The sequence below is a fragment of the Hevea brasiliensis genome, chromosome 16 (genome assembly GCF_030052815.1).
Source record: "Hevea brasiliensis isolate MT/VB/25A 57/8 chromosome 16, ASM3005281v1, whole genome shotgun sequence".
Taxonomy (NCBI): Eukaryota; Viridiplantae; Streptophyta; class Magnoliopsida; order Malpighiales; family Euphorbiaceae; genus Hevea; species Hevea brasiliensis.
Window position 1 is genome coordinate 34,883,359 of NC_079508.1, and position 20,664 is coordinate 34,904,022.

Sequence of the window (20,664 nt, forward strand, 5' to 3'; positions counted from 1 at the left end):
CGAGTATGACTTTGAGTTGATCTCGCTGACCCCCACGTTTAGATTATTAAGAGAAAATTCGGTTCGAGTTGATCTCACTGACAAGCATTGAATTAAGAGAGTTGTATAGGGGATCGACTCCCATATTATATATATTGATGTGACACACGGATGCCTGAGTGCTTCAAATTATTCTTTGTGCGAATATTGTCTGAATTTCGTTGAATATGTTGATTTGTGTTGCATTTTATTCCTTAGGCATGCATTAGTGCTAGATAGTTATAAAAATTGTAACTTAAATCAATATCATACTCTATGAGTCGAAAGCTCACTCTTGTTCATCCATTTTTCCAAGTTACAGGAGGACTTGTTCTTTGTGATTAACCTGCTTTCTTCCTCGCAAGTTTAGAACTATAGTATCTATAATTTATGTTATTATTTCAAAATCTAGAACTCCATATGTACTAGAAGTATTTTATTTGGTTTGAAAACTATAAAAGATTATTATTTTGAAATTGTAAACTTAATATTATGCATATATGGTTGAATGTGATGAATATGTATTTTAGATGAGGGAGCTGAGCTTCCATTTGATTAAATTGATTAACTGATGACTGTAAGAGTGAGCTGAGCTCCCCATATATATATATAATGTGATCACAGGTCTGCTGAGCTAAAACCTCTTCTTTGGATAATTCAGTTTATGGTCGGACTCTGTCCGATTGATTTCTTAAAAATGGGCTTTGGATATGGGCTTTGAGGTTAGGCTAGAGAATAGTTAGGCTTACTAGAAGGGTCTTATGCTAACCCAAGTCCTAATACCAGTCCAACTCATAATTTGGATCGTAACAAATGATAACTAAATATTATCTCTACTTAGAAATACAATGAGATAAGTGAGCAGATTGTCTAATGATTCATCTTATTGAGTGCCACTTCTGATTCGGTGTAGGTCCCTTCTACTTCGAACATTAGTCAATCAGTGACTTCAGACCTGGAACCTGAATACTAAAATTCTTTTTTTCAATGATCGTCATAGTTGAAAAGTTTATTTTTTTCAATCAAAGAAAAAAAAGTTATATAGTATTTAAATTAGAATAGGACACTTATAAAGAAAATTATGTATAAATACTAAAATTCTTAGACTTTAAATTATTATAGAATTACGTTTTTTTTTTACTATGTTAATTAATTTTTATATATAAAAATTAAATTTATTATATAATTATAATTTTGTTTCAGGTTAGAAACTTTGTGCAAGCTTACTTTCCTCTGCCTCCTCCCCCAAACGAATTGTTAAGTGTTCTCCTGTCTTCCTTCCGTCCCATAGTCCCACTCACTCTTCTTCCTCCATCGCCCGTCCTCTCTCTCCCTTCCCTCCCATGATTGGTAAAACGTGAAAACAAGTCAGAAAGGAAACGAGGAGAGCATAGTAGTTGCAGTTGGCTGCCACAGTCGATTCCGGCGGTCTCGATGTCGCTCGGACCAAAGAGGCATCACCTATACTCTATGGAACTTTCCTTTTAACCCCAAATTGTTTCGGAATATTCCTTTTTCAACCAAAATTTTACTGTTTGCAATCTTTTAGAGCTTTCATATATCAGTATAGATTTTGAAATTCTCAAAATGGCTTGGATTTTATACCGATCTAAGCTGAAACTTCTATCACATCAGTTCAAGAGATGCTACGTTCAAACTCCTTATGCCTCTTTCCTTAATTACACTACTAAAAGCTCAAAATCATGCCCATCAGAATATCCAATTTGGGACATTTGTAAGAAATCTATTTGTAGGAGACCCACTGATTTTTGCAACAATGTCAGGTTTTTTGCTGCCCCAGTTCAGGTAATTCATTGGGTTTAGGGTTATTAATTTACTTATTTATTTTCAACCTGGTTTTGATTGCTTTTGTGTAATTACATAATGGCTAGTGAATGATTTATGAGTTCAATTCGAGTAACCTTTTTATGGCTATGGATTGTTTTTTAATGTAGACTGTTAAATGGGTAGTGATTGCTTCATACTTGGATCCTAAATAGTATGTTTGAGTTTTGTTTGTGGTACCTAGTAATTAGTAATGTGATGCATTGTCGAATTTAGGTCAAGGCAAAGAAGGAAGAGGACGCTGGTGGGCCACGTTTAAATGACAACATCAAAGCTCAGTTTGTTAGGCTGGTAACTGATGAAGGTATACTTATTTTTCATAAGAAAATTTTTGTTATAAAATTGGCTATTCATTTTGCTTGGATGGTATGATCAGGTTTTCAAAAACAAAATTCAAATAAATGATATATCTGGAATGGATTATCATTTTTCTTCTTCTTTTTGAAAAACTAAAAAGAATGATTAATGCATTGAAATATTAGAAAATTTCAAATTGTGTGGGTATGCTTCTAAAGCTCATAAGAGAAGGTGAAGGTTACTTAGCAATTTTTTTTCCTATTGATAAAAATGCATGTGTCATTCATTATTGAATGGGCTCTATTTTTGTCATTACCAGCTTCTTGGTCGTGGTTTATCAACTATCTGTTGAATCATAGGGAATAAGTGGCCTACTATTTTCATGGTGCATTTGGCACTTTTGCCATTATGAGCATATCATTTTCTTACAAACCACAAAATATGTTTCTTAAATTGAAAATTAAAGGAATGAAAGATTTAAATTATGTTTCCTGAAGTGCTGTGTTAAAGCTTGGAGAGAACTTAATAAGTCCCTAGGCAACTTCCCTTTGCCAGTCGGTTTTCTAGGCGAGTTCTACCTAGGTGGCCCATTTCGCACATGGTTCAACCTCAGCGACTTGTAGTGCTCAATTTTTCACATCAAGTGGTAGCAGAGCCAACCTCATTGTAAGACCCAACACTCGGAGTTGTTGCCTAGGCCCTAGGCCCATTGTGTAAAGGGTATTACTGCTGTTACTGTTGAGTAAAGGGTATTACTGCCGTTACAGGTGTAATTTTTTTTGTTGCCTTTAAATAATAGGTGTATCAATAATGGGAGGCTAAAAAACCTTTAAATAATGGCCATTATGTAATGGTTGTTATTTAAAACCATAAGAAGTGGTTCATTGTGTAGGGTGCTAACCGTGATAAAAGTGACCGTGACCAACATGACTGTAACAACAAGGACGTTGGGTCGCTCTCTCTCTCTCTCTCTCTCTCTCTCTCTCTCTCTCTCTCTCTCTCTCTCTCTCTATATATATATATATATATATATATATATATATATATATATTGTTACAACTCCACATTGCTAAGGGATAAGCTTAGTGAGAGCTTAATATGCTCCTAGGCACCCTTCTCTTGCAAGCCGGTTTTCAAGAGTGAGTTTTACTTGGGTGGCCCTATTCTTCACGTGGTTCAACCTCAGACTTGTGATGCTCAACAATTCATATTATGGTGGTTTTTAATGTTATGAAGTTCTGCTTGATTTGTTTTTAACATTAAATATTACATTTGAATTTGGGTTTCTTTTTTGGAACACGTATGTATATAATAAATTATATAAATAATGCAAAACATGTTTCGAATGTTATTAAGCATAACATTTATAATTAAATAAATTTATTAATAGGATTTAAATATAATAAATGTAGATTTTAAATAAAAGTGCTGATAAAATTTAAAAAGCAATGATTATATTATTTAAATAATAAACACACTAAATTAAGCAAATTATATGAACTCTTATGAAATTTGATTATATCTATGCATGTATGCAGGGCATGATGTTGTCTCACTGCGTGAAGCACTGGAATTAGCAGAGAAACTCAAACTTGATTTAGTTGAGGTATGCTTTAAAAAATAACTTGCTGTCATTTTCACAATTTTGAGTTCTTGAAGCATTACGCTGTGGTAAGGAAGTGTTTGAAAAAAAAAAGGAAGGAAATATATTATTTTAAGCTGTTTATATTATTCGAAAAACTTTTCTTTTTATGATTTATTTGGGATAAAGTCTTAATTGAATTGAGTTGTGTGTGATATAGTTCCAATTTATGAAGCCAGCCTTCCCTATAATTCAGTCTTTCTATTCTTCGTTGAGGTGTACTGAATCGGTTAATTTAATCAAATTAATTAAACTCAATAACTTAGAAAACAGAACCAAAATATCATAGTTTTTAAAGGCCCACTTGAGGCACAAGATGCAAGAGCACAACCTCTAGTATCTCAAACACTAAATGGCTGATGATTTTAACGAGGTGCACTTAATTCTGCAGCTTTCTTTTTTTTTTTTTCTCATAATGTTATGTAACTTGAAATCTTAACCAGTGATCCAACTTTGCAAGTGACCGCATTATGAGATCATTCACTTTAAATCAATTTAAAACAACTAATGGAAAGAATGAGGAAATTTTGCTTTAGATCTAACCCGAGAGTGGTTCCACACGGGTAGAAGACATTTTACGGTTCTCTGCAACACTAATACTAGAACAATCATAGGCAAAATCTTTGTATCTGCATCGGCTCCAGGTGCTTGGCCAAAGGAAAAGGCAAAATTGTTATCTTCTAATTTGAGGGCCAATACGCCAATTCTTAGAGATGAGAAAGAGGAAGATATTAATTTTGAATAGGGGCATAAAGAGGATGAAGAAGAAGAACCTTGGAAGTCATGAACTTGAATTGGAGGAGTATGTTGTTCTTGATGATGAGTAGTCTTATGGTTGTTTTAGGGATTATTGCCATTTAGTGGAGTGTAGGATTATGGTTTGAGACCCTTTAACTCTTTATTTTATTTTATTTTTATGGATTTCAAGGTGCTTGAATTCTAAGTGCTTTATGTTTTCGCTTTTCAATATGAATAATTGTCTTATGTAGGATTAAATGTTTTATTTTATTAATTGTGCGTTTCAAGTCTTGCAGGGGTGCTGCGCCTAAACTTTAGGACCCCTTTGCACCTTAATGCACCTTGGGCTTTTAATAACTATGTGAAATATGGTAGTTTGATTAATTGGTTAGTATAATGTAGTAATTAATATGTTATAATTTATATAATAACTAATAATTTATATATTATTAACTAAAATGTAAAAAGTATATTTTACATTTGGTAACTGAAATATCCAATAACTGAATTTGTTAAAAATGCTAACCAAACTGAACCAGAATCAATACCTAGTAACCAGTAACTGATTTCATCAGTTTGGTTCTGTTTTTGGGTTATAACCGAATTATGCCTTCCCGTATCTTTTAAATTGAATGTCTAGCAGTTTTTGTTTTCCTCTATGTATTATCCTTATAGAGAATGGTACAAATGGTGATTTCTGTTCAAGATGGACTAGTAGGAGTTTTATTCTAGTTGTGGAATCACTCTTCCAGTTATACTGCAAACTTTTAGAAGTGCACCATTATGAATTCTTCTGAAACTTTTTATGTTAATTTTTTTTTCTTTATTTATTTTAAGGAAGAATGATCCATAAATGAGTAGTGGCTTGTTTTTCTTAGATATTTTTAAATGAAGAATAATAAAAATTTCTTGTCTCTGCCTATGTGCTATTATGAATTAATTCTGAAATGATTTATCTTTAACAATTATGTTTAGTAAATGGTTGCCTTAGGTAGTAAACGATCCTAAGTGAGTTTTTGGACGAGTAATGCATTTTTACAGACATTTATGAATTAGTTGAGCTGTAGCTTCTATAACTTGTTGAATGGTTAGCATAGGCAAGTGTTTCAGGAACTATTCTTTCTGCATTTTGCTGAAAGTATGTCAATTAACTTTCTATTGAGATCTGTTGTTGACCAACATAGTAGTGTCTCTATTTTCCTTTGGCACCTTATTCCTTTTCTGTGGCTTACTATCCAGGATGAATTTCTTTATTTCATTTCTTTGGCATTGTTGAAATTTAGAAGAAGAAGAAGAATAAGAAGAGGAAAGAGAAAGAGGAGAAAGGGAAGAGAATTGGAATGAACCACAAAGGGTTTTATTTTCATTTACTTGTGTTCAGTATAATACATAAATCCATATTTATAACGGAAGATACAAGATATATGGCATCCCATAAATCACTCCTTAATACAAGTATTAATTAAGCTAATAAATCAAATGATTTTCTCATAAGCATATCCCATAAATTAGGCTAAAATCTCATCAATTCCAACAGGCATTCACATCGTTTAGATTTATCAATATTTTGTTGGTCTGAGTGCATTCTAATTGTTTTGCAAGTGACCTTAGTGGGAAAGGTCTAGAGTTCAAGCAAGTTCTGTTCAAGACTTTAAGAGGTTATAGTGGTGTTAAATTGTGAGGAATATATTTTTGACAGTGCTGTATATATTATTTCCATATAGCAATTTCAAAAAACAGGTTGTGTATCCACTTTACACTTGAGTGCCTCTATAAAATGTTCCATGTCTTGCATGGAGCAATTGTGTTAAAGTTTTGTTAAGCATAATTAGAAGTGGCTGTTACTTTTAGTTCATATATTTTCTCAGTACTTGCTGCAAGAGATGAACATTAGTCAGCACTTGTAGCCATCGCTTGTTCACTGTAAAGATTTTTTCCTTTTCACGTGTAGTTTTCTGTTGAATTGTGCAATGCTGATCCAGTGATGTAGGATGGATGCATAACAAGGATTAGAACATGTAAACCTCACATATCCTTGAATCCACTAGGAAAATAAATTCTAGAGGCCACTAGTGAGTAAGAACTGAAAGTTTATTGAATTTGATGTTATCCTCCAGGAAGTACATGTTGGAATCCTAAAATTACTAAAAATACCTTGAAAATTGAAATACTAGGAAACTAAAACGCAAACTAATTAAAATTAAATTATAAGCAATAGAATAGTTACAATAAAATAATAGAGCCACTACTACACCATCCTGATCTAGGATTAAGCATTCTGTTTAACATAGCTTTCTGTTTTCACGTGGAGCATTAATTTTATTTACGTTGTCTAAGATGCCCGGTGTCTTACTTTTTATTAAACTACTTTAGTGGCTAAAGTTTGTATTTGGTTTGGTCTTATATGCATGCTCAACTTTCTTTCCCTGTTTATTATTATTATTATTATTATTATTATTATTATTATTATTATTATTATTATTATTATTATTATTATTGTAAATCTGCTTTATTCTTGCAGGTTGATAGAAATGCGGATCCACCTGTTTGTAAAATCATGGACTTTCACAAGGAGCAGTACAAACGACATGTGGTGGAAAAGGACCGTGCTAAAAGCAAGGTAGGGTGCATTGCCAAACTAATTCTGTGTTTGCTTTATTAGAATGAAGTAGATAACAATGCCTTCCCATCCAATTTCTATGTGCTTGTTTTCTAAAGAGCTTGATTCTTGGTACTTGTTAAACAACATGAATGTCAGTAATTTGTTAGCTTTCTTGTTCATATGATTGCACGCATGTTTGTACCGGAAACACATGGGAAGTCATGTTATAGGACTTATCATTAATCTTTTTCTTTGGGTGAGTGTTATGTAATTGGGATAAATTGATACTGATATATGATTATGGGTGGCTCTTTTAGAGTTCATTTCCTCCAAATATTATGAGGTCAAAGTTTATTCTCTTCTCCCTAGTGTTCTTGTAGGGTTTTGGAGCTTTCAATTGGGTTTCTTAATCTAATATGCTTTCTTTTTTCTTCCAATTGTTAAAACTGTATGTGTAATGGTGTTTCCTTATCCTGCTTATTTTAAGTGAGCCATAATTTGTTTTTGGGTACATTTGAAGGCCCAGCAGGTCTTGGGCCAATAAATAGGTTTAGCTCCAATTTCATAACCCCCCCAAAGCTTTTAGCAATACCCCGCACCACACCACCCCCCTCTCCCCCACCCCCAAAGCTTTTACCAATATTCCTATTCCCATCACATTGGAATTTGATTGCAGGATCTCTAATCAGGGAACTCAAGTTCACACTGTTGAGGTATTTTCACAAAAGAAAAATGAAATATTTACTTCTAAGCCTGTCTGTTAAATGCTTCAAATCTCCTAGACACAAGTCATGGTTCTTAACATGTTTATTTTGAATACTTGGGCTTTTTGTGTTGCCTTTATCATTTCATGTTAAGCCTTATGAGCGCCAGACCTTAGGCAAAGTATACAATCCACAAAATAAAATTTGTTTTTTTCAGGCTTTCAGCCCATATTAATTTTTGAGTTCAAATAAGTTTACAAATATATTATGTTTATCTTATTTCATATTTTCCCTTTTACACTTGTCTGTTTTTCCCTTTTCTTTTCACTTCCATGTATCTATAACAAGAGAGGGAGTTTTAATTTTTAAAGGTTTAATGGAGATTTTGATTCGTCTAATTGTTCAACTGTGTGTGTGTGTGTGTATTATTTAGAAGAGGTTCGCTTGCTTTCAAAATTGCTGATCCTACAGTAGAATCCTGTAGTCATCTTATCCTAATCCTATGGATGCCTGATTCCAAAGACGACAGGATCACTTAGTGAGTGATCTTAGGAATGTACAACACTGGATCAAGATTGGGATTATGAACAACAATTACGACAAATTTATTTATGAACAACAACAATCAATGTTGTTAAAGGTGACAAAAGGTGCCAGGTGAGGCCCGGGCGAGGTGAGGCAAGCCCCTGTTGCTTTGCTTGGCTGAGTTGAGGCAACTTGAAGGAGGCACACGCCTGAGACTATTGAGCTGAGGGGTGCGGGGTGACCAAGGCGATGCCTGATTGAAGAAATGTCCACTTTCCTCTTTTTTTTTTTTTAATTTTTTTTAAACAACATAAAAATTATTGAAAAAACCTTAGACTCCCACCACCAGTAGACTTGGAGAACGCCACTAGACCAGGTATTTTTCCTTCCTCTCTCTCTCTCTCTCTCTCTCTCTCTCTCTCTCTCTCTCTCTCTCTCTCTCTCTCTCTCTCTCTCTCTCTCTCTCTCTCTTTCTCCTCTACGCTTCTTTTATACATCTTCTCCCCTCTCACTTGCGTTTTCTTCTCTCACTAGCAGACTTGGAGAACACCATATTTCCTTGTCTCTCTTACTTATTTTCCTGCTTTTTTTTTTCTTTTAATTTTTTTGGTCTTCTCTTATCTCCTCCTCCTCTTTTTTTTCTACGCTTTCTTCTCTCATAGACACGGTTACAACATTTTTGATCAAGCAACAGCACCTTTTTTTTTTTTCCCATTTGTTGTTTCATTGTTTGTTATGTGGATATTGTGATTTGCATTTTGTTATTGTCAATTGTGATATGATTTTTATTAAATGGGTATTGTGAATCTCATTTAGAATGGTTATTTAATTCAATTTTAAAATGGTTTAGGTCCTATTAGTTGGAGGTTTGATATGCTCCTCTTGGTTTAGGATAAATGTTTATTGTGTATTTGCAAATGGTTGTTTAATGTGCTTTTTTACTTATTAAACTAGTTAAATGTATGAATTTATGTTAAAATTGTGTGTGTGTGTGTCTGTACATATATATAATTTAGGTTATGGCGACTTGCTTCAAAAAGGCCATAGGGTACCTTGTCGCCTTTCGCCTTAATTATAGTAATAACAATTAGGACAAATTTATTTAGGCTATGGTTGGTAATTTCATAATATATGTTCATGTTGTCAAATACTTGTTATAATATGTAGAAATGTGAATAAAATAATACAATTAACTTTTCAACTAGGCCCTAAATCAAAGTGAAGACTCTCTCTTTTCAATTTTCTTATTTAATAGTTTCCCAGCTTTTAGACTAGTGTGTGAAAGTATTGCTTGTTTTTTTGACCTTCATGTAACGTATTACTTTTGATTGACACATGTTTTGGTTGAATTTTCTTTCCTTCATGATTCCTTGAGCTCTCATTTCTCCTTTTCAATTTGGGTTTCTGATGTATTTCTTTTGATATCTCATGCCTTTTTATGTTATTTTCACTACAAAAATGAATATCTTCATCACGATCATTATACTCATTATTCAATAAATAGTTTGATGATACAAAATTCCTAATTAAGCAAGCCATGACCTGTAATACGTGCCATGTGAACCAGCTACAAATGAATTATAAATCTGGCAACTGCCTGTTTGCATTAGTAAGCAGCTGGGCAGTTGACCAACTTGACATCGTTTGATTGATTTGACGACTAGCATTCTTGGATTTCCTTATGTTTCTGTTGGGTTTTGAAGACTTTAGTGTTCATCCTTGCTTGTAGGGCTGAGCAGAATTCGGTTCAAACCGAACTGAGTCAATTCGGTTCAATTGGTTCGGTTTTAAAATTCAATCGGTTCGGTTCGGTTTTACATTATAAAAATTTTGGTTATTTCGGTTCGGTTCGGTTCGGTTTTGAAGAGAAAAAAATTGGTTAAACCAAACCGAACCGAATAATAATTTATATATTCAAATCGAACCGAATCGATTTTTGAATTGATTTATTTTTATGAAAAATTTATGAATTATATTTAATTATATATATATTAATTATTTAATTTCATTGATTAATGGTGATTAGGTTCAAACCAAAGTCAAAATTAGATCAAATAACTTGAAAATCAAGACTAAATTAAAAAATCAATTAAAAATCAAAACCGATCGGTTTAAACCGAACCAAATCGAAATAGTGCGGTTCAATTCGATTCGGTTTTTCACCCATTTCGGTTCGGTTTCTAAAATTTAAAATTCAGTTTTTTATAATTTAATTCGGTTCGATTCGGTTCGGACTGAATGCTCACACCTACATGCTTGATTATTGAATAGTTGATTAAAATGTTGAGGTTTAGGTAGTTATCATATTGATCTAGGCATACATGACATAATTTTCTAATAGTTTGTGTCAATTCTTAAAGTTGTTTTTACTTGAGATGTATATTTCATGGATTTCCTTCTTTTTCAAAAGTTTTTAAAGAAAATATAAAATATCTTAATCTTTTAATAGTTTGTGTCCATTCTTAAAATTGATATTATTTGAACTGTACATGGTCATGGATTTCCTCTTTAAAAGAGTTTTTTTTTTTTTAAATTAAAATACATTTGGAATCCTCAGTTTTATTTTGGTCAACTAATATTAATTTAAAATGTACATTGATCATGTCAATTTTAGTTATTCATTTATCAAAAAATATTTTCCTAGAACATTCTCTAATATTTCTGGTGCCCATAGTTATTAGGCTCCAGGCTCCAGTCCTAGCGCCTCTACAGGAGAAAGGTGGGCAACATTTACCAGGCCCTCGCCTTATGCGCCTAGGCGTGAGCCTTGTTCCAGAGCAAGGCTAGAAAGGCGCGCCTTTTTTATTTTTACATTCGGCGAGTACTTCCATTGACAAAAAGCACTACCACCCAACTCGAAATTTGTTGATCTAGAAGTTTTCAAAATTAGTATAGTTGGTGATACCTAGTCACCAAAATCCCATCAAACTAACATATTCAGGATTACAAACCTCTCATATTTTCATTTTCAACACTACTACTCATTATTTTTTTCAAAAAAAAAAAGTTAATACTCCTTTAGTTCTTAAAGGTGAGAAAAATGATGAAAATATTGATTTTGAAAATGAATATTAAGAGGATGAAGGTGTAGAAAAAGATGAAGATGTAGTTACTTTATAATTTCTTAACTTTAGTTATAAAAGATTAAAAGACTATTAAAGTTTTAATAATTTAGTACTTGAATGCTTATTTGTTATTATTATTTTTAGTTTTATGTTATTTGAAGTTTGATGGAATATTCATATTTATTTTATTTTATTTTTTTATTTTTTTGCGCCTCATCTCGCTCAGGCGTGCGCCTTCGCCTTGCGCCTAGGCTCCAGGACCCCTTGGCGTCTTAGTGCGCCTTGAGCCTTGAATAACTATGCTGGTGCCTAAGAAAATTAGTCAATGGAAAAATAAATCAATTTTAGGCTCCATTTGTTTCGCGGAAAACAACTTGTATATAAAATTTTTTTTCTATGGAATTTTTTTTTCAGAAAATATTTTCTATTATTTGGTTGCAATGTTAAATTAATGAGATGTATTTATGTCATGCATATATAAGTATTTTCATATTTTAATAAGATTGTCAAAGTTCAGAAAATGACTTCCTTTCTTGAAAAGTGGAAGTCATTTTCCTTAAAATTGCTTAATTTTCTTTTGAACAAGAAAATATTTTCCACTGACCCATTTCCTTAGTGCTCCAAATGCTAGAAAAAGCAAAAAATATTTTCCAGGAAAATATATTCCGCAAAACAAACGAAGCCTTGAAGAAAACAACTTACCTATTTTTCAAAACAAGAAGGCTTTTTTCAAAATTTCACAAACTTATAAAAGAGAAAATACCCAAGGGAATTGCAGTCACATAACCAGGAGTGTACCAAATTATCTCTAGCAATCACCAGCAGCTAGTAGCAATGATAATTTACTGTTTTCATATGATTCTCTCTCATTGAATATGAAGTTCTAATAGTTGTAAACAACTTAGTATTTTATTTGTTGAAATGTATTTAATATTTTTCAATGTCTTCCAAATGCCATAAAATAATTTCCAGTTGGTTTTCAAGATTTTCACCAAACAACATTAAATAAGTCATTTTCTCAAAAAAAAAAAAAAAAAAAATCCACAAACAATTTATTCTCTGAAATAAACAGAGCTTGAATTATACAAGATAGTCTAACTGGATATAGCCTTAATTAGTATGAAAATATATGATGGTTTAGAAAGATGAAGCTAGTATGTGCAGAAAAGAAACAAAAGTATATGTTGAGTATTGAACATTGGAGTGAATTAGGAAAAAAATATTTTTATTTTGATCTCTCTATTGTTTCTTCTTTATTTGATCACAGTACATTGTATGAACGACAATTCATTATTGAAGTAGGCATCTTTTGTTTTATGGCTTAGTTAAACTATTGCAGAACCTGGCGCTTGGCAATTGAATCTCCTAAATGTAGAATTTGCTTTTCGTTTTATAATTCTATTGGATACACATTTTTATCTCTCAAGCTACTTTGCGCCCTTTGGATAAGCCCCAGCATTAATATTCAAATTTTGCCATAAATGGCAGATAACATTTTATTTTTATCAATTTTACTTTTGATGCAGTCAGAGTTGACGTTAAGGAAAGGCGACTGCAAAGAAGTTCGATTTTCTGAGAAAACAGTAAGATCCTTCTCTAAGAATGCTGTTCTCACATTCTTCTCACTGCAATAGGCAATGCTTGAATAAATATCAAAAAGCTATATTTTGGGCTGTTAAAAAAGTTCATTTCTGTGAAAAGCAATTCGTTTTTGTAATTGCATTTTTACTCTTCTTATATGAAGTGAAATCCATGTATTTAGTCATTTACCAAGTACACTTTCTGATTAAGACACTTCTTAAAATAAAAATTTGCAAGAATTACTTTTGTGAAACCAAAAAGCAAAAAAAAAAAAAGAACAACGAAAAAGGAAGGTTGAACCAATTCCAAATTGTGCTCGAGTGCTGCTGACCTTAGTTAACAGCAATGTGACCAACCTTTAGGTTTGCTCTGTAATGCAGCCCAAGAAGTTTGAATAGAGGAAAATTGGGAAAATTTGAAGGTGGTGTTGAAACTGTGACAGGTTTCCATCCCATTATTTTGACTTTTAGATCTAGATCTAATCCTAGAAAATTCATTTACTGATTGTGGTGGTTCCAGAGCAAGGGACAAACTGCAGTGATCCCTTCAGACAGTGTTTGCTATTAGTGTATTTGATATTAGCGTTTGATATTCTCTCTACACACATTGTAGTGATTTCTCTTGTATATTCAGCAAAATTTTTATGATTGTTAGAGAACATAGAAATTCAAGTGCTTGTATGTTTTTTCACTACCTGGCAGAACCATATGTTGACCTCTTATGTCCTAACCATCCTTCAGACAATATTCTGCAATTAAAGTATTTACTTAATTTATATTAACTACCTGCATCATTATGTGTTGTTTGTCTTATACCTGTTATACCTGTATAGTAGTTTATATGATACATGCCATCCTGCATTTTCTGGATGCTGACTTGTTCTTTTTATGGGCAAATGACCAAAAATCTTTGGAATACCAATAAGTCATCTCTAATTATTTTCAAATTGAATAATCTTTGGAATACCTCCAAGTCATCTCTAGATATTTCAAATTGAATAAAGGGAAAATGAAAAAACTGTATGTAATGCTGCCGAATGGAAAAGTGAAATGATGGTTTGAAATCAGACCTTTCTACTGTTGCTTTCAGGAACAAAAGGACCTGAAGATGAAAGCAGATTCCGTATTAAGGCTGATTCAGCGTGGTTATCGAGTGAAGGTATTTCTCCCTTTTTTCCTATATCATTGCCTATTTTTTACTGATATTTTAGAATAAACAATTTTCTGATCATTGGATGTCTTAATTGTTGCATGATGGTATGTATCAAGAGGGAAAAAACTTCTATCGTATTTTAAGTTTTATTCAGTATGTTGATAAAAAGATAAAAAAAAAAAAAAGAAAGTAGTTTTCTTCTCTTATTATGTTTAGTTTCACATATTAATATCTGTGAAATGAATAAACCTCTTGTTTCTTCTCTACATTGTGGTATAATCTAATTTCTTCTTTTTTTGTCTTCAATTTCTGGACCCAATTGCATGATAATTTTCTATATGCGCCATTCTTGTTTGCTATCATGAGTAGAGAACTTTTTTTTTTGGGGAGATTATCATGAGTAGAGACTTAGTTATCAGCATCAGGAAAATTTGAACTTCGTACAACACTACGCAGCTTTTGATTATGTAACCATGTCCCATCTCCATTTGTACTGCAGAAATTTTGTTCAGTATGACTTTATATGTAGCCTGACAGAAGATTTGGAAAATGAATCTTGTAATAGTATTTTTTAGTGTACTTGTTTTTTAACAAATAAATAGGTAATTTTTGGAAGAGTTTTCATAATGACTCTATGCTTGATTTGCTCTGCTTGACTCTGGAAACTTTATACTATGTAATCTCTGTTTTAGCTGTTAGTATGACATACAAAGCACTCCAAGGTCCTCAAATTAGCAGATATGCAGAAAGTGTGTTATTTTGCGAAATGAGCCATGGGCTTATGCTCTGCTCCATGTTGCTCGGACTAACTATATATGTTTATATGCTAATTGTTGTTATTTTATGTTTGTGGATCAGTGTATGGTCTTACGTTCATCAAAGAAGGGCTCTGGTAGAAAGGATTCTGATGATGAAGATCTAACTGAAGAGGAAATAGCCGAGAGGAAAAGACAAGAAGAAAAAGAGGAGGAGGAATCAAAAGCATTGCTATCTCGTCTCACTGCTTTGGTACCATTGGCCTTTTCCTTTTTATTTTTCTCTTGTTTTCTCTGCCTTAGTTGTTATTGGTCGTTACTCTATTGCCTTATGTGCTCAACTTTCTTTTTCATGTAAAACTTTCTGCAGATCCAAGATGAATTTGTTGTGGAGAGTGGACCAAGGGTGGAGAAAAGACAAGCATTTGTGATTATTAGGCATGCCAAGTTTGGGCCATTGAAGAAAGGTAGTGCAAAAAAGTTGGATGCTGAAAAGGTCACCATTTCACAGCCAACTGCCAACCATTCTAGTATGCATTGTAGAGAGGAGATGTATCGTCCATCACAAGCTGATTCCCCTAAGATGAACTTTAATAGTCCACACGTATCGCATCCTAGACCAGTGGATGATTCTAAACAAGCAGACAGACTTCCATCCTCATCACAACCTTCCCTTGAGACTGAAAACAGGTATAGAAGAAGTGAACCAAGGGAGCGGTTCCCACCCCCTTCATCAGGGGATAGTAGGGGACCAGATAAGACGGAGTCCTTCAGGTTTGGATCCCAATTCTCACATCCATATGGGCACACAGAGTCAGAGATAACTGTTGCTCCCTCAGTGAGAGAAGGGAAACCGATTCAGATTGATTCCTTTGCTTTTGGAAACAGAAAGCTTCCTCGGGCTGAAATGCTCAAGCAAGACCCTAATCGTCCTGATGATACCAGTACCCAGTCATCCAACTATGGAATATTTAGCTCCCCAAATGCAGCTACTCCCAGAAAACAAGGTGTGACAGCAGAATTTAATAACAACAGGGAAGGAATCCCTTATAATTCTAGCAAAAATCCCAACACAGGAGGGTTTGCAGCAGATCCTAGGTTCTCAACTTCAAAACCCAATGGTGACCGAAGGCCAGGCGATGATGGCAGCAGACAAGGGAGATGGGGGAGGTTCAGTAGAGATGGCTCAAATATAAATCCAAATAGGATATCGAAGTATCAGTAGCATTTTTTGTTTGGTTAGATTTGTAAAGCAGCCTTTGATATTAGAGCTGCAGAATCTTTTTTGATGCATCTGGCAGAACCAATTATTTATTCGTTTGCTTAAGTAGCAAATACATGAAGGTATTGTTTTATAGCTGACAGCTAATTAAACTCATAAATGTCCTGAAGGTTAGTGGAGGATGTTATTGGTTATCCAACTTATTTTTAAAGTAGTTTATTTGCATTTAGATTCTAACCTATTGTTTTGAGGAGATATGCAGTTATCAGCTGTTAGCTAAGTATGCCTTCACCACTTTTTGTTGGGAGACTGATTTGATTTCATTTACCTGTATGATGTCGAATTCAAGCATCTAAACTTTGATAGGTTTGGTATGTGTTCCGTAATTTGTAGATGGATATCTGTTGCATTTAGGCTTTTTTCGGTTCTCCACCATTATGGCTGGGAGAGCTAGTGGCTGATGGGTCAAAAGTTACAGCTGGAGATCCTTCCCTAAATTTTTTCTTTTTTTCCATAGTTTTAAGAAAATGTTTCGAAATATATATATATATATATATATATATATATATATATATATATATATATATATATATATATATATATTCTATTTTTTATACTCTTTACTCGTTTTATTATAAATTAACTCGTGTTATTAATTTATTCTTAAAATTAATAAATTTTTATTCTTTTTTAATATATATTAAATAGAAGTATATTAATAAATTAATAAATAAATTATTATTTGAAAATAAAAAGTATCATATTTTGAGATAAAATAAAAATAAACCTATCTTCACTAGATGGAGGGATTATTATCTCTCATTTTTCGAAGTTGACTCTCAAATGCGTAACTATGATAGATATTTAATATATTAATATTTATATCAATTATAAAAGTAATAAAATTATTTTTAATGATATTGTTTTATATTTTAATATATTAATATTATGCACTAATTATAAATGTTGTTGGGAGTTATATAAAACTAATGTACAATTAATTATATGAAAAATAATAAACAAGTTCATAGTTATATGAAACTAATAAACAATAAGGTGGGCATATTATCAATGCATCTTATAAACCATTAAAAAACCCTACATAGTTTATAAATTGTATTTTTATTTACATAAGTTTTTACCAACACATTTTACTAAATAATATGAAAATCATAAAACATAATTTATTATATAAATAATTTTACTTTATGTATATTTTTAATAAAAAAAACTTTATATTACTGAAATTTAATTTTTACTTAGATAGTGGTTGATTTAGCTTTTTGGGATTGCTGATAATTGCTGAATAATTATTTTGTGTGTTTGGTAAGATTTATGAATCAGCCGTTGATAGCTAATTTTAGTCTCAATTAGCTGTATTTTTTTTTGAGTTTTTTTCTCATCAGTTAATAGTTGATTTAGTTTTATTTTTTATTTTTAGACTATATTACTCTTTTAAAATATATTAATTACAAATATTTTTGTGCCTTCAAATTAATATTTTATATCAATAAATTGTTTTAAACTATAAAAATAATAGGTAAATATAAAAATATTATAAATAATGATTAAACTAGTTTTAATGTTAATTTTTATATAATAAAAAATATGTATATACATAAAAAAATAATATACATAAAAAATAATTCTATTTTTTAAAAATATTTTAAATTTTTATATACTATATAATAAACTTATATGTTTATTTTAATAATAAAATAAATAATGCAACATATACTTTTTATCAATTATTTTATATATCAACAGTAATATTTGAACATAATTATACTAAATATATAAAATACATCGGTTACAATGTCTTTAGTGTCAAAAGAAGGACTGAGAAAAAGCACATAAAACAACACTTAGCCTTTATAAGGCTATGTGTTTCTTGAATCATATGCATTTAATTTGTTAGTATTTGATTGAGTTTTGCAGGTTATTTAAAATGGAATTTCCATATACACACAATTAATATGATTGTGAGCAAATAATTGGATAAAGAAGCTATATGTTTGTCTAAATGAAAAAAAAATAAAGTGATTCAATTTTTTGTAGTTTTTTTATGCAATCATGTTGCAATGTGTCCTCTTTTTGAAACCTTAAGAGATAATGCTGTAGGAAATTTTTTTTGGAACTACTTATTCGGTTACAAAGATTTAGCAAGGTCGATTCTCTTTGGGGTCTTAATAATTTATGTTCAATGGGCTGATTGATCAATCTTTTCGATGACATCAAGTTTAGTGGTTGAGATGGTAATTTTTGATAAATAGGATACATATGGTAACTTGGTTTTTTGCGTGAATAATGAAAATATGAACTTTTATCTTCTCTCAATTTGCCCTCTATTATGTAGTTAAGTCTCATGCAAAAAGATGGCTATTGTAATAAAGCAAATGGAGCACATAGAGTGCTAAAATTTTGTAATATAGACTCTTAGGGCCACTTTATATCTAATTTGTGAGTGGCATCTGCGTTCAACAGTTATTAAGTAATGTTCATTGATTTCCAAAAAAACAAAAAATGTTATGCTCATTGGTCAAGGTTGATTCTCTCATGAACAGGGGTGGAGATAGGGGAAGACCTGGGGGAGCGTTAGCCCCCCAAACTATATATATATAGATTGTTAATGTCACGGTTGTCATTAAAGTGCCCCTCACCAACACCAACCCGCGCCCCCCCCCCCCCCTCCCCAAAAAAAAAAAAAAGACTTATTTTTTATTGAAATCTTTGAAATATTAATTTTACTTGATTGTGATTCAAGAAGTGTGAAAGACTAAAATTTTATTTATGTGTAAAAAAATATGATTAGTGGTTATTTGGGGAACGTAAACAATGGGGATACCAAATAAATCTACTTAATTGCCTCTTGCTTTTCCTATTCTATGGGACAAAAGAGTACTAAAGAGACAAAAAGTCTCTTCTTTATTTCTTTTGCAATAAAATACAAGTTTATTTTTTATAACCATTTTGCAAAAAGGAAAAAAGTGAAAAGGGAGAGCAAATCACTATCAAGGCAATTTTTATTTGTTTTTATTTTTTTCTTTTTCAATTTTTATTAGCATGCAAAGTTTTTCAAGATTGTTAAAAAAATTTATGATTGTACTTCCATACTATGGAAGATTCATTATTCTCTCTTTGTTCTATTAATTTTTTAAAATAATAAATAGAATTAATTTTTTTGAATTAATTTATTGTGTATAATTGAATATTTGATTGCTCATTAGTTTAGTTTAGTAGAACTATTATATTTCAATTATGTTGGTTTATTAACATTGAATGATTTCAATCGTGTGAATGAACACATAACATTTAGTTTATATGAATTTAATGATTAAAGGACTTTTATTCCTTTTATTAGGATATAACATGTTGAAGTCATCAACTATTGATTCATTTTTTAAGAGGAAATAAAAGGCTACAAACAATTCACAATCTAGTGAGCCAGCTTCTGCGTTTATTGATAATGCAATTGTTGAGCAATCACCATCTAAAGTTCCAAGAATTGATCATGAAGAGGTTGATATCGCTTCTTTGATTTATAATCCAGGTTTACGCCCTCAAATTTGGTAGTATCCAGTTAATCAACAAGATGAACTTTGAAGTGCATATATCAAATTTGGGCCATATTGTCCTCTTCCATCTAAATTTGAATATCCATTCTCTAGTTAAGAAAGTCATCCTCATCGATTTCAATTTCACTAGTTTAAAAGTTTTCCATGATTAGAGTACTCTCCTGCAAAAGAAGTTGCATTTTATCTTCCATGCTATGTTTTTTTTTTTTCTTTTTACTAAGAAATCAACTGGGAAGCCTGGATCAGATACATTCATTGCAACAAGGTTCAAAAATTGGAGAAAAGTTAACAATGGAAAAGATTGTGCCTTTTTATGTCATATATGGAAAAAATCTAATTCTTCACATAATATGGCTATTAGATGCTCTGTAGATTTGAGGAACCAATCATGCCTTATTGAAAAGGTAATTCAAAAGCAAATCTTACAGCAAATTTTGAATAATCAGTTGCACATAAAAAGCTTTAATAGATGCTGTTAAATGGATAACCTTGTAAGCATATGCTTTTATTGGGCATGATGAAAGTCCAAATTCAGAAAATCAAGGTAGTTTTCTTGAACTGTTACAATTGTTAACATCATACAATAAGGAGGTGAGTGATGTTATTTTGGAAAATGCACCACAAAATGCCAAGTACACATCACCAACAATTCAAAAGGAAATTTTACATGTTTTTGCTAAAAATGAGCAAAGTGCAATACAAGAGACATTAATGTTGCCAAATTTTGTTTAATTGTTGATGAAACTTGAGATGAATATAAAAGAGAACAAATGGCTCTTGTTGTGAGATTTGTTGATAGAGCTGGATTTGTATGGGAGCAATTTTTAGATCTAGTGCTTATTAGAGATACATTGTAGTAACTCTTAAGAAGGAGATTTACTCTAATCTATCTCATCATAACCTTAATATTCAAAATATATATGGCTAAGGGTATGATGGAGCT

General features: G+C 31.8%; 1 protein-coding gene across 1 annotated transcript; it reads left to right on the forward strand.

Annotated features, from left to right (window-relative positions):
• The first annotated feature begins 1,226 nt into the window (after positions 1-1,226).
• On the forward strand, positions 1,227-16,345 carry LOC110633373 (translation initiation factor IF3-1, mitochondrial). Its single transcript, XM_021781952.2, has 8 exons — positions 1,227-1,824; positions 2,080-2,167; positions 3,699-3,766; positions 7,062-7,160; positions 12,963-13,019; positions 14,107-14,175; positions 15,028-15,177; positions 15,295-16,345. Exons 1-8 carry the CDS (start codon positions 1,606-1,608, stop codon positions 16,147-16,149), a joined length of 1,605 nt encoding a protein of 534 aa, XP_021637644.2. The 5' UTR covers positions 1,227-1,605; the 3' UTR covers positions 16,150-16,345.
• The last annotated feature ends 4,319 nt before the right edge of the window (positions 16,346-20,664 follow it).

What these genes read in the sequence shown, in the direction of transcription:
- LOC110633373 (XM_021781952.2), top strand. Translation starts at nt 1,606, where the DNA reads ATGGCTTGGATTTTATACCGATCTAAGCTGAAACTTCTATCACATCAG. An exon ending in TCAAACTTGATTTAGTTGAG is followed by an intron (nt 3,767 to 7,061) that starts GTATGCTTTAAA and finishes TTATTCTTGCAG; the next exon opens with GTTGATAGAAATGCGGATCC. An exon ending in TTCGATTTTCTGAGAAAACA is followed by an intron (nt 13,020 to 14,106) that starts GTAAGATCCTTC and finishes TGTTGCTTTCAG; the next exon opens with GAACAAAAGGACCTGAAGAT.